We start from the raw sequence: 15,215 nt of genomic DNA on the forward strand, positions 1-15,215 counted from the left end.
CCTCAGGTAATGTCTGTGGGACTGCAGGACGGGGATGTGAAACTATGCATCCTGTAGATTCAACACCACCATTCACTTTCCTGGATCCAGAGCAGACAGAACTTGGACCAGGTTGAACATCCAGAACATGACCTTCCGGAGGTAAAGGTCGGAGAGAGGGTGGAGGCCTCAGTCATTCTATGGCACCAGAAATCATGAACTTAGTAACCAGTCACGACTTCTGATGCTGCCACCCTCATCCAAGAGGGCCTGAACTTCCCCTGGCAGAATGGAAAAGTGGTCCTCCATGAGGCATTCCTTTGCAAGACATGCCCGGAGCTCCAATGCAGAGTTCGCCCTGTCTCCAAAGAGACGTGCGCCATCAAATGGCACGTCCATCAGGGCTTGTTGTACGTTGCTGGAGTAACCTGTGAAGGAAACACAAATAGGGCACTGAAGTGCCACATCAGTCACGTCCGCCCTACTTAAGCAGTCAGGAGTATTGAGGCCTGAGCAGATGACTTATTTTGCGCTTTTCTGACCATCATGCATGAGTGTTTGAAGGCTAGTACTGAGGACATCTGGGACTGATGGCAAGAATTTCACCACCATCACTCACAACAAATACAAATAGGTTCCCAGGAAGTAGCTTAAATTCAAAGCGTAGAGTGTGAGAGAGAGTGTGAGAGAGAGTGTGAGAGAGTGAGAGAGTGAGTGAGTGTGTGTGTGTGTGTGTGTGTGTGTGTGTGTGTGTGTGTGTGTGTGTGTGTGTGTGTGTGTGTGTGTGTGTGTGTGTGTGTGTGTGTGTGTGTGTTCCATTCCGCAATGGACAAAATGTTTGAAAATAGTTTGTCAAGCCTGACAAACTGTGAAGGGGCAAACTTTGGGTTACTGTAAGAAAGGCACAGAAAGAAAGGAACAGACATCATTGTGCTGAGGTGCCGACTATGTCGGGCCCTCATGTCAAATCTGGGGACAGGATGGATCAGATTTGGAGCTGCACAATTCTACCTATGACACACTTATTTCGTAGAAAAATCCTCTGTTACAGTCTGGTGCCTGGAGACATCGAAAAGGTGAGTGATCTGAGGTTACAAAGATCCATCAGAAATAGCTTGACTAGATTAAGGATAAGTGCTGAGGGCTCAAACATTTTCGGCTGCAGACTTGAAGGAACTAGAGTTCAGAAGGATAAGGGGGGCAGGGATAGCAGTTTGTGTGACAACAGTAAATGGTCGAGTAACCCTACTGAAAATCATTGGTAGGATTTACAAGCACCTTCTGGAAATTGGGTGATAAAGGAGAGTAGGTTTGAAGGGGTCAAGTCAGTGCGTAAGGTAAGTTCACTTGTTAGTGTCAAGCATTAGGAAGATAGAGGATTATGAACCTAGGGTGGGGGAAACTCACAAATGAAAGGCAGCAGGTACAGTGTAAAAGGTTTTCTGTTTGTGTAGAAATCTTGTGATTATTAATATAAAAAATATGAACTCAAGGTTATAGTAGTTCAAATCAGATTTTTCCCCAACTTTCTATTATTAATAAAGACTTTCACAGATTTCTACCAATACCACCTGCACTTATAGCATGGCTCACATAATACGAGTGTCAAAGTGCTTGAATTCTAGCAATCATCAATACACTGTTCAGCAGTCATGAAATAGGCATTTAAGATCCTGCCATCCAACTATGTTCAAAGAACTAAAAAATAAAACCTGAAAAAAATAATGCAAGATGTCCCAATAATGTGCTACTGTTACATGCCCTTTTCCCCTCACTTCCAGTGATGGGATTTAAAAAACTGTGGTGCAGTAAGTAAAGACTGAATCTTCAAAATGGTCTTTATTCCTTATCATACAGCAGGTGTTTCTTTGGCAAACCAAGCATGAATATGTGAAACAAAATATAGTAATATGTTTGATGTTCTAAAGATATTAGTTCTCGATTCAACTTGGTCAGCGGTTTACACTGCTACTGTCTGGGCTACACCTAGGAACATTCTGTTTTCCAAAGTTTTGTTCCATTCAACTCTTATGAATACTACAGGTCATTCAAAATATATATATTCGGAAAAAATCATCATCACCCCAAATTCTTGTGATCTTGTTTCAGTGAAGCAAACCTTACGGTTGGCCATTATAATCAATGGTTAAAAATTTGAGAATTATCAAAACCTACTTTATTTCACTCTCCTACGAAAAGTACACCAACCTGTGGCCGCTTGTGGGTAAAGGACCCCATCTTCTGATAAGTGCAGCATGCCCAGACTGATGAGAGGTCCAAGGTCCCTGACAGCTCTGTTGTAGCGCATACAGTCCACACGTAGTAGGTTCTCTTCTTCACCGAACAGCACTTTGGAAATATGTGAAGCTACTGGGCTGGATGGACGGGTTGGGTTAGCTGACCTAATGGGGGACCGTAAGGGCGAGTTGAAAGCACTGCCAATCTCAGAGGCTGTGTCCGTGCTTTCATTGCTCGGTGTTGGGGAAGGGTGGGAATGAGCAGGGGTAACTACAGTAGTGGTCCCAACCCCTGTCTTGATACATAGAGGGATGGATAAGTCCTTCTGGGTCTCCTTGAGTTTTTCAGCCAACATATTAATTGTGTTAGGCAGAAGAACAGAGTGCTTGCCAGTCTCGGCTCCAGACAGGAGGGTCTGCTTCCCCAAAGTCCTCTTCTTATACCTGTTTAAGAGAATGTGGGTGTCAGTTAGGTTACACATTAGCAAAGATCAGAAATGAGAGCACGGTCTGCTCCATACATTACAAGAACTAAAGAACAGTAAGTTAGTCTAAAAACATTTTAGGGAAGTTCTGGACTGCACAAAAAGTGATGAATAAAAGCCAAAAGCACATAACCTGGGCTACATTCCTGTCCAGCTGTATCTCATCTGTGCTGTAGGAAAGTGCAACTGTTGGCATGGTTACCCTCCACCCCACACTTTTTGCCTAGTGTTGATGCCAACTTTCATTGAAAGTGGACTGGGACCATGCTACCCAGGACCCAGCCCCAGTGTTCTTTCCCAAAAACTGTACATTTGTTTCCACAAATGGCACGACCCTGGCATTAAGTCCATTGTAAACGGTACCCATGGTACCAAGGGCCCTGTGGCCAGGGAAGGTTTCTAAGGGCTGTAGCATGTATTATGCCACCCAAGGGGACCCCGACACCAAGCACATCCACACTGCCTTGCAGTTTGTGTGTGCTGGTGAGGAGAAAGAGAAAGTCGACAAGGCACCCCTCTCAGGGTGCCATGCCAATATATCACTGCGTGTGGCATAGGTAAGTCATCCCTCAAGCAGGCCTCACAGCCCTAGGGCAGGGTGTACTATACCACAGATGAAGGCACAGCTGCATGAGCAATGTGCTCTTACAAAGTCTAAGTCCATTCTTAGACATTGTAAGTGCAGTGTAGCCAGATTGAGTATATGGTCTGGGAGTTTGTCATTACGAACTCCACAGCTTTATAATGGCTTCACTGAATACTGGTAAGTTTAGTGTCAAACTCAGCATAATACACCCACACTGATGCCAATGTGGGATTTACTGAAAAATGCACACAAAGGGCATCTTAGAGATGCCCCCTGTATTTTAGACAAGCATCTAGTATAGGAATAACCGGTCTGTGCCAGCCTGCCACTGTCAGACAAGTTTCTGACCACATTGGGTGAGTGCCATTGTGCATTCTGTGGTCAGAAACAAAGCCTGTCTTGGGTAGAGGTGCTTCACACCTCCCCCTACAGGAATTGTAACACCTGAAGGTGAATCTCAAAGGCTCAAGCCTCAGATTACAGTGCCCCAGACAAAGCTCCACTTTTGGCAGAAATTCTGGGGGGAAAATTAGGGATAACCGGGAGGTGACCCCCCCCCCCCCCCCCTCCCTGCAGAATCGTGCATCTCGGTTTGGAGGACAGGGACAAATAGGATTAGGTTTGTAGCCCCCTCCACAAATGGAGTGAGCAGAAGGAGTGTGTAGCCACCCTTAGGGACAGTAGCCATGGGCTTCTGCCCTCTGACTCCCAAAATCTAGGATTTAAGGGCCTTCCTGAACCCAGCTCACCAGATTCCTGGCGATCTGACCAGAAGGACTGCTTAGCTGATACCCCAAGCAGAGAAGAAGGAAGACCACAATTGCTTTGGCCCCAGCCCCACCAGCCTGTGTCCTGCTTCAAAGAACCTGCAAAAGACCAGCGACACATCCAGCGGGATCAGCGACCTCTGCCCTGCACCCAAAAGGACTAAGAACTCCAGAGAACAGCCACTCGGTCTGAGAAAAACCTACAACCCAAGGACTCCTACCTCACTCCGGGTGTGTGAGTCCTGACCACTGTGCACCAGATGCCCACCGCCCATGTCCAGGTGGTCCACCCAGCAAGAGAAAGTCCCAGGCGATTGCAAGCAAGTGCCCACCCGGGGTTGACCTCAACACCACTCCACCACAATGCCTTCAGAGGGAATCCCGAGGACCCTCTTACCGCGAAGCTCTGGACAAAGATATCAGACGCCTAAAGACAATGCATCCACAGCCCCCAGACCTTGGAGAAACCGACCCCTGGTGCCTCTACGTTCAGCAAACGGCCTTCCTCCCTCCCCGACCGGTGGTGTGTCAGAGACACTCCCTGGAGCTCGCCTGCAGCCTCTGAGTGACTCCGGGGGTCTCCTCATAGACCAGCATTGAGAACCCGATGTCCTGTTTGCCCCCTGCCGCCCCTGTGCCGCTGAAGGTGTGTTTGGCGCCTACTTGTGACCCATTCAGAACTCTTCTAATAACCCCTGGTCTGCCATCCAAGCGGTGGGTACTTACCTGCAGGCAGGCCTGAATACCCCGTGTCCATAGGAGTCCACGTTACAATTGCTCCACTTTGAACTCTGCACCCGGCCAGCCCGTGTAGCTGGTGGTGTGTGTTTGGGGTTAATCTTGAACCCCAACCGGTGGACTTCCTAATATCCGGAGACTGAAACTGTAAGTGTTGTACGTACCGGTAAAACAAACTAACTTTTCTCCCCTCCAGGAACTCTTTCTGATAAGTATCCATCTTTAAAACAGATAATTGCCAATATTTTCGAAAACAGTATTACTTACCAATTTCAAACAAATTTCTGTTGATACCTGTGAGAAATACGAAACTTTTAAAGTACTTACCTGCAACTTGAATCTTGTGGTTCTAAAAATAAATTAGGAAAATATATTTTTGCTATATAAAAATAATTGGTCTAGAGTTAAGTCATTGTGTGCTTCTTCTATTGTCTGTGTGTGTGCACAACAAATTCTTTGCACTACCCTCTGATAAGTATAACTGCTCGACCACACTACCACAAAAGAGAGCATTAGTATTATCTACTTTAGCCTCTGGGGAACCCCTGGAGTCTGTGCACACTATATCTCACTTTGGTACAGTATATACAGACCCAGCTTCCTACATTGGTGGATCGGGGTGGGGTCTACGACTTTGCATTGGCTTGACTCCTCAGTCAATACCTGATCACATGATCAGATTCCAAAATTGCCTTTAGAAAACGGATTTTTGAATTTGACTATTTTTTCTAAATTTTTTAAAGTCCTGCTAGGGCCTCGGTTAAGTCCCCATAGCATCTCTTTTTTAGATTTAAAAGTTATTGTAAAGTTAGGACTTAGTTACTAGAAGTAGGTTTTAGTTTCTAAAAAGTAATCCGAACTTTGAGTAACATAATAAGCAGCTCAGAGGACATGGTTGTGGAACTCAACCTCACCTCTAGGGATGGCAGAGTTAAGGTCCCTCTGTAAAATGAAAAAGATTAGAACAGGTTCCAATCCTACCAAGACCAAGCTCCAGGATTTCCTGGCCAAGTACAACAGGGACCACCCTGCTGAGGAAGAAGAACTCCACTCAGACATAGAAGATGATAGAGATGAGGAGTATGACCTCCCCCCCCTCCTCACCTAATTAGGGAGACAAGGATCCTCAGGATCCCGGTCTCGAAGGAAAGAACTCACTGGATTTGGATCTTCCACAACAGAGTCCAGTACCTCTGGGAACAGTGGACGCAGCCTCAATGAAGAGGACATCCTTTTAGCAAGGATGTCCAAAAGGTTTGCCTTGGAGCAACAACTCCTGGCTATAAAAAAGGAGAGAGCAGAAATGGGCTTAACACCCATTAATGGTGGCAGCAATATAGATAGGTTCAGAGAATATACTGATATCTTAAAAATCCCAAAAGAGATTGTCTCAAAAATATGAAGAAGGTGATGAAATCAAGTGGTTCACAGCTTTTGGGAGAGCTTGTGCAACCAGAAAGTTAAACAGATCTCACTGTGGAGCTCTCTTTTGGGAACTGTTCACTGGTAAGTGTAGGGACAGACTCCTCACACTCTCTGGTAAAGATGCAAAATCCTATGACCACATGAAGGCTACCCTGATTGAGGGCTTTGGATTATCCACTGAGGAGTATAGAATTACGTTCAGAGGGGCTCACAAAACCTCGAGTCAGTCCTGGGTTGATTTTGTTGTCTACACAGTGGAAACACTTCATGGTTGGATAACTCACAGTGGCGTGCATGACTATGATGGGCTTTATAATTTGTTTATGAAGGAACACCATTTAAGTAACTGCTTCAATGACAAGTTGTGTCACCATCTGGTAGACCTAGGTCCAATTACTCCCCAAAAATTGAGAAAGAAGGCAGACCATTGGGTCAAGACTAGGGTGACCAAGACTTACACAGGGGAGGACCAAAAGAAAGAGGTCACAAAGCCTCCCCAGGGGAAGGGTGGTGAGACACCCAAGGACAAAAACAAAGTTTTCTCAAGGGCCCCAACAACCTGGTCAGGAGGGTGGGCCCGAGCCTTTCACAATCTACAAATGGGTACAAGGGTAAAAACATTGATCCCAAGTAGGCCTGGTGTCACAACTGTAAAACAGCATGGACACCAAACTGGAGACATGGCCTGTCCCAAGAAAAAACCCATTAGCACTACTATAGTTTGAACTGGAATAGCGAGTCTCCAGGTGGGATCAACAGTGTGCCCAGAGCAAATCAGGGTTCACACTGAAGCTACTCTAGTCTCTGAGGGTGGGGTGGATATAGCCGCACTGGCTGCCTGGCCGCCTAACATGCAAATATACAGGCAGCAGCTCTTGATAAATGGGACAAAAGTAGAAACCAGAGGGATACAGGTGCCAGTGTCACCATGGTGACATAGAAACTGGTTTCCCCAGGACAGCATTTGGCTGGACAAACTTATCCAGTCACCAATGCTGACAATGAAACTAAGGTCCATCCCATGGCTATTGTGACTTTAGAATGGGGAGGGGTTACTGGCCTGAAACAGGTAGTGGTCTCTTCAGCAATCCCAGTGGAATGTTTGCTAGGGAATGATCTGGAGTCCCCAGCATGGGCTGAGATACAGCTCAAAACCCATGCAGCCATGACAGGAATCCATGAACTGGTGTGTGTGAAAACCAGAGCACAGAGCAGAGCACAGGGTGAATAATAAGTGTTGGAGCCTGGAATAATGGCCCAACCTTCGAATAGAAAATGTAAGACGACTGGGGGACTAGGCTCTGAACAGCAAAAGAAACAAGGCCTTTCTTCCAAGGAAGATGTCTTATCCCCGGAGGAACCTGAATCCATGGAGCTGGAGCCTCATCAGGGAGAGCTATTGGGCCTAGGGGGACCTACAAGGGAACAGCTGTGCCAGGGACTAAAGACTTGTCCCACTCTTGAAGGCCTGACACAGCAAGCTGCTGAACAGGAAAAGGGAGAGATCAGTGGCTCCCACAGGGTCTATTTGGGAGGATAGACTCCTTTACACTGAGGCCAGAGACCCCCAATCTGGTGCCACTAGGAGAGTGGTAGTGCCTCAGGAGTTTAGAGAGTTTATCCTCACTTTGGCCCATGACATCCCCTTAGCTGGGCATTTTGAGACAGACCAAAACATGGAGTAGACTTGTAAACCAATTTTATTGGCCCAATATGTCCCAGAAAGTAAGGGAGCTTTGTAGCTCCGGTGTCACCTGTCAAGCCAGAGTCAAGGCAGGTGGCCATTCAAAGGCCCCCCTCATTCCACTTCCAGTGGTGGGGGTATCCTTTGAGAGGGCTGGTGTGGACATTGTGGGTCCACTTGAACCACCCACAACCTCAGAGAATTCGTACATACTGGTAGTAGTGGATCATGCTACCAGATACCCTAAAGCAACTCCCCTTAGGTGTCAACTATTGCCCCTGCAGTAGCCAAAGCTCTAATTGGTATTTTTACCAGAGTGGGTTTCCCTAAGGAGGTGGGTTCTGACAGAGGTACAAACTTGATGTCCGCTTACCTAAAATACATCTGAAATGAGTGTGGGGTGACTTATAAATTCACCACATCATGCCATCCACAAGCCAATGGACTTGATGAGGCATTCAAAGACATTGAAGGGCATGATCATGGGGCTCCCTGAAAAACTCAAAATTAGATGGGATGTCCTCCTGACATGCCTGCTTTTCACCTACAGCAAAGTGCCTCAGAAGGGAGTAGGGTTTTCCCCCCTTCAACCTCTGTTCTGTGTCCTGTAAGAAGACCTCTGGCACTTGTTAAAGAAGGCTGTGAGAGACCTCTCCATGCGTCTAAACAAGATGTGGTGGACTATGTGCTTGGCTCCCGCTATAGGATGGCTGAGTACATGGAAAAGGCATCCAAAAACTGGCCAGCCAACAACTCCAAATGTTGTGGTATGGCCAAAAGACTGCAATGGTTGAATTCCAGCCAGGGCAAAAAGTGGTCCTGTGGCCTGTGGCTCCCAGATCACTTCAGGACCGATGGAGTGGCCCTTGCCCAGTCCTAGAAAAGAAAAGTCAAGTCACTTACTTAATGGACCTGGGCACTAGCAGGACACTTATAAAGGGTGATCCACGTTAACCGCCTGAAGCTCTATAATGACAGGGCCGACATAACCATGTGGATGGTTAATTATGAGGATCAGGAAGCAAAGAGTGAACCTCTCCCTGATCTGCTCTCAACTGACCCTAAGGATGGGTCAGTGGATGGAGTTGTCTATTCAGACACCCTTTCTGCCCAATAGCAAGCTGACTGCAGGCAAGTCGTAAAGCATTATGCTGAGCTCTTCTCTTTGACCCCTGGTCAGACACACCTGTGTACTTATAATGTGGAAACAGGAGACAGTTTACCTGTCAAAAACAAAATGTATAAACAGTCTGACCAGTCAAAGACAGCATCAAAGTGGAAGTTCACAAGATGCACGAGTTAGGGGTAATAGAGCTAGCCCAGTGGTCTTGGTCCCCAAACCCCATACCAAAGATAGCAGGGAAATGAGGTTCTGTGTGAACTACAGAGGGCTCAACTCAGCACACCCCATACCCAGAGTAGATGAATGAATTGAGAGATTATGGGCAGCCACATTTTTAAGTACCTTTGACTTAACCATAGGGTACTGGCAAATTAGGATGGCATCTGGAGCAAACAGAAAGAAAGCATTCTCTACACCTGGTGGGCATTATCAGTTTACCATTGTGCCCTTTGGCTTAAAGAATGCACCTGCCACCTTCCAAAGGTTGGTGAATCAAGTCCTTGCTGGCTTAGAGTATTTTAGTGCAGCATATCTAGATGATATTGCTGTCTTTAGCTCCAGCTGGCAGGACCACCTGGTCCACCTGGGGAAGGTTTTGCAGACCTTGCAATCAGCAGGCATCCTCTATTAAAGCATCTAAGTGTCAAATAGGGCAGGGCAAAGGTGTATAGTTGGGCCACCTTGTAGGTGGAGGCCAAGTGCAACCTTTACAACCCAAGATCCAGACAATTCTGGACTGGAAGCTCCAAAAACCCAGACTCAAGTAAGGGCATTCCTTGGCTTGACTGGGTATTATAGGAAGTTTGTGAAGAGGTATGGATCCATTGTGACACCCCTCACGGAAATAACCTCAAAAACGCCAAAGAAGGTAAACTGGACTATTGACTGTCAAAAGGCCTTTGACACCCTAAAAGAACCAATGTGCTCAGCACCAGTTCTTAATGCTCCAGATTATTCTAGGCAGTTCACTGTGCAGACTGATGCCTCTGAACATGGGATAGGAGCAGTCCTGCCCCAAACCAATGATGATGGCCTTGACAAGCCATTTGAAGACTCTTAGTCTCATCCCCTTTCATAGGGGGGCATGGAGGAGAGGGGGTGTAGGAAAGTGCCATTATTGGCATGGTTACCCCCCTACCCCAGCACATTTTGCCTAGTGTTCATGCCAACTTTGATTGAAACTGGGCTAGGACCCTGCTAACCAGGCCCCAGCACCAGTGTTCTTTCCCTAAAACTGTACCTTTGTTTACACATTTTGGCACAACCCTGGAACACAGTTAAGTCCCTTATAAAAGGTACCCATAGTACCAAGGACCCTGTGGCCAGGGAAGGTTTCTAAGGGCTGTAGCATGTATTATGTCACACTAGGGGACCCCTCACTAAGCACATCCACACTGCCTTGCAGCTTGTGTGTGCTGGTGAGGAGAAAAAGAAAGTCAACAAGGCACCCCTCTCTAAGGTGCCATGCCCACAAATCACTGCTTGTGGCATAGGAAAAATCACCCCTCAGCAGGCTTTACAGCCCTTAGGCAGGATGGACTATACCACAGGTGAAGGAATAGCTGCATGAGCAATATGCCCCTACAGTGTCTAACTCCATTCTTAGTCATTGTAAGTGCAGTGTAGCCATATGGAGTGTATGGTCTGGGAGTTTGTCACTACAAACTCCACAGCTCCATAATGGCTTCACTGAATACTGAGAACTTTGGCATCAAACTTCTCAGTACAATAAACCCATACTGATGCTAGTGTGGGATTTTTATCTTAGAGATACCCCCTTTGTGTTAGCCAAACTGCTAGTGTAGGACTGACTGGGCTGTGCCAGCCTGCCACTTTCAGACAAGTTTCTGACCACATGGGGACACTCTGTGGTCAGAAACAAAGCCTGTCCTGGGTGGAGGTGCTTCACACCTCCCCCCTACAGGAATTTTGACACCTGGTGGTGAGCCTCAAAGGCTCAAGCCTCGGATTACAGAGCCCCTGGACACTCCAGCTAGTCGAGATACCCACCCCCCCCCCCCAGACAAAGCCCCACTTTTGGCAGCAAACCCAGCGGGAAAATTAGGGAAAACAGGAAGGAGTGACCACTACACCCAGGACCACCCCTAAGGTGCCTAGAGCTGAGGTGACCCTCTCCCTGCAGAATCCTCCATCTTAGTTTGGAGAACAGGTACTAATAGGATTAGGTTTGTGACCCCCTCCACAAAGGGAGTGAGCACAAGAAGGGTGTAGCCACCCTCAGGGACAATAGCCATTGGCTACTGCCCTCTGATCCCTAAAACGCCCCTAATTCTAGGATTTAAGGGCCTCCTTGCACCCAGCTCACCAGATTCCTGGCAACCTGACAAGAAGGACTGCTTAGCTGAAACTCCCAGCAGAGAAGAAGGAAGACGACAACTGCTTTGGCCCCCCAGTCCTACTGGCCTGTCTCCCGCTTCAAAGAACCTGCAAAAGACCAGTGATGCATCCAGTGGGACCAGCGACCTCTGCCCAACTCCAGAGGACTGCCATTCACACAAATGGACCAATAACTCCTGAGGACAGCAGCTCGGTCTGATAAAAACCTACAAACAAGAACTCCCACCTTGCTCCAGATGCGCGAGTTGACCCCTTTGCACGACGCCTACGGCCCATGTCCAGGTGGTCCACCCAACAAGAAAGGGTCCCCAGGCGATTGCAAGCAAGTGCCCACCCTGGGTTGACCTCACCACGACTACGCTTGAAGAGGGGAATCCCAGGGACACCTCTGACCGCAAAGCTCCGGACGAAGATATCCGAAATCTAAAGACACACTGCACCGGCAGCCCCCAGGCTTTGGGGGAACCGACCCCCGATGCCTCTACATTGAGCAGGTGGCCCTCCTCCCTGTCCGAAAGTGGTGTGCCGAGACAGCCCCCCTGGACCTCACCTGCAGCCTCTGAGTGACCTATGGGGTCTCCTCATAGACCAGCATTGAAAACCCAACATCCTGTTTGCAACCTGCAATGGCCACCCCTGTTCCGTGGAGGATGTGTGTTTGGTGCCTACTTATGGCCCCTTCAGAACTCTTCTAACTGTTTCTGCTAAGTATCCATTTATAAAACACATAATCGCCAATAGTTCAAAAACTGTATTACTTACCGATTTCAAACAAAGTACTGTTGATACCTGTGTGAAATACGAAACATTTAAAGTACTTACCTGCAACTTGAATCTTGCGGTTCTAACAATAAATTGAGAAAATATGTTTTTGCTATATAAAACCATTGGCCTGGAGTTAAGTCATTGAGTGTGTGCTTCTTCTATTTTCTGTGTCTGTGTACAACAACTGCTTTAGACTACCCTCTGATAAGCCTAACTGCTCAACCACACAACCACAAAATATAGCATTATTAGGATCTACTTACTTTAGCTTTTGTTAAGCCTCTGTGGAACCCCTGGACTCTGGGCACACTATATCTCACTTTGATATAGTATATATAGAGCCAAGCTTCCTACATGTGCCATCACATACAATAACGAGTCCTATCCAAATTAGCTGGGTTTTGCCTAAAAAAAAGACACCCCAGACAGAACTGTAAAAAACAGAAACTTCTGAATGTGGACACAAACAATGTCAGAATGGTATCTGCCTTGTTTGGCCACATCAGTGGGGCAGAGCTTGAGTTTTGCCACACAAAGATGGGTATGCCCCATCTATTTAGGAAGACTCATTTTTGCACAGCACAAAAAGTAACTGTCTGAATTCCTGAACTAATCTCAAACCACTGGTAGTTACTCTGAGCTTTATTACAGAATACTGATATTTAGCTAATCAGTGCCATAAAAGAAACAGATTAGCGATATGCTTATCACTCCTGGCCTGGCATTTCATATTCGGCAAGGAGCTAGGCTGATGTGCATAGGGCCACTCCCAGTCTGAAATAGCAGAGAGAGTAGTAGTTAAGATTAAATCATGCGCTTCAACCAACACTTTATTTCTTTATGTGGGCCCCACACAGACATCAGAACCCCACAATACAGAATACAGCACCACCAGTATTTTCAGTTAAACATATGACAGCATGAAAATTATAAAATGCAGTCATAGTTAATGCAGTTTAGTTCTGATGTTCACAGAAATATATACAGTCTTGATTCTGGAATAATTCTGTATGCTGCGGGTCTGGAGTGTGGTGTTCATGCAGGGCAGAATAGTATCACAAGATTATGGCTAACCAAGACTGAACTGTTGTGGAAAATAAATGTTTGAAAATGTCTATGTTGGATACGAGAAAAAGGGAAACACAACCTTTTTTTTGTTTGTTTTTTAAAGACAGTCGCAGTACCAGAATGAAAAGAGAACATGCTTTTACTTTACATGGACGTAGGGGTGGGATGAATTCTGAGAGCAGGTGGAAATCAGTATGTAGCACTGATTTTTAGAGCCTCAAGCTTGTTTCACACCAAGAAAACAGCGCGAATGGCACCACGCAGCATTGCCAGAGGGTGTTGCTGTTTGAGTTGATTTTACTGCAGTCTAGTAGATTTTCTGAGCTTTCCCAAGGCAAAAGGTTGCCACAGCCTGCGACTGTCCATTTTGGGAAAATCTCGCTGGGTGCCCACTTAGCACCTGAAAATCATACAAGAAGTTACCAATTCTTATTTGCCAACTTACCACTGGCGTGCGTTGCTCAAGAACAAACACCGCTATGTGGCAGTTGGCAGAATATGGCCGGAACTCAGTGTTACATGCATAATGCAGTGTCCAGAACGCCACTGGCAGGGAAAAACTTATCGCCCACCCCTACATGGAAGTTAGTTACACCAACTCAGACTAAGCTTTAAAATTAGGAAGACTAATAATGCAAATTGTTTCATTACCAATGGAGTTTTAAAAGATTAAATTAATCCAAGCTTTGCAGTCTCACAAAAGCCAATTGAAATACATTTATTAAGACTATCCATCATGATGCTTCTAGGAAACTAAAGATACACACCCATTTATCATACAAGAAGCTAAGAGTAGCATAATAAAAATAGTAAATTTAGTAAATGCCATTGATGTTCCAGAGTTCACATTCTTACCTGATTAAATAATCATACAGAGTCACATGGCCAAATCACCTGGCTCAATATGGTCACACGAACCAAATAACTGTCTAGAAATTTTCCTAGAGATTTTACCTAATATTGGAGCTGGGGTTATGAACATCATCGTCATCTTCATCATCGTAATCATCATCATCATCCGAGTATTGATGTGTGGAAAGAGAAACCCTAGACCGCCCCATTCCTGCTGCAAGGTCCTCTTCTTCCTGTCAACCCAAACCTGATTTTAGTTCGTGATTATCGAGTCAATTATAATACCAAATAAATTTGAACTGAAGGAAGGAGAACAGGAATACTGGGTACAATCACTGACTGATTTGCAGCAGCATTGTCTTAGCTGGATAAAAGTGCAGTTCATAAAAAAAAAAAAAAATAATCTTGGAATAATGATACCAATGCCATAATCGCACAGCAATACTGTTACATTACCACCATAAAAAGGTTTTTAATTACTCTCAATACTTTACCAACCTCTTCCACATCTCATCTAGCTGTAAAAATACGTATGGCCGAAAGCTCACTATTACCCCAAGTCCCCATTTCGTGGAAGACCTTTACATCTTCAATAATGGTAAATCAATGGTGCATGTCTCAGGTGCTAACCATTTCTTGTTCAGCATTCACTTCATATCCATCAGACCCTACCTACTCTTATCCTCTTCCCAGCAGCACTAGCCTCAGTCATCCTCCCAACTATAATTTCTTGCCTTCTATATTACCTATCTACCCACCTCCCTCATTCCATCTCCACTCCCTGTACTCTTCATAATCCTACTCTGTCATCACCTATTTGACACATTTTTAATCATCACTTAAGTCATTTTACTCCTTCGCCACTCAATGGCCTGCACCCAATGACCCGCACGTACATTTTCTATCCCTAATTCTTACCTCTACTCCCATACTTTTCTGTTTCTCATTTTTCCTCCGAGCTCTACATCTCTCCCACCCATTCTCTTAGCAGCTCTATTACACCAACACCTACTTGGATGCCTCCCTGCTGCTCACACTCTTCTGCCCAACTTTCTCTACCTTCTGTGGTCTCATCAAAAGCATACTCTCCCTGCCATCTATTCATTTCTGCATTTCTCTTAGCAAACATGGGTTACCTTAGCCCTCAA

General features: G+C 46.0%; 1 protein-coding gene across 1 annotated transcript in view; it reads right to left on the reverse strand.

Annotated features, from left to right (window-relative positions):
* The window catches only part of BAP1 (BRCA1 associated deubiquitinase 1), a 174,739-nt gene that overhangs the window by 32,943 nt on the left and 126,581 nt on the right, over positions 1-15,215 (reverse strand). Inside the window, exons 12-13 of the mRNA XM_069206738.1 lie at positions 14,170-14,300; positions 2,188-2,660 (exon numbers count right to left, since the gene is read on the reverse strand). Coding sequence (XP_069062839.1) covers positions 2,188-2,660; positions 14,170-14,300 — 604 coding nt within the window. The remainder of the gene's footprint in view (positions 1-2,187; positions 2,661-14,169; positions 14,301-15,215) is intronic.

This window comes from Pleurodeles waltl, chromosome 9 (assembly GCF_031143425.1).
Source record: "Pleurodeles waltl isolate 20211129_DDA chromosome 9, aPleWal1.hap1.20221129, whole genome shotgun sequence".
NCBI classification, from domain to species: Eukaryota; Metazoa; Chordata; class Amphibia; order Caudata; family Salamandridae; genus Pleurodeles; species Pleurodeles waltl.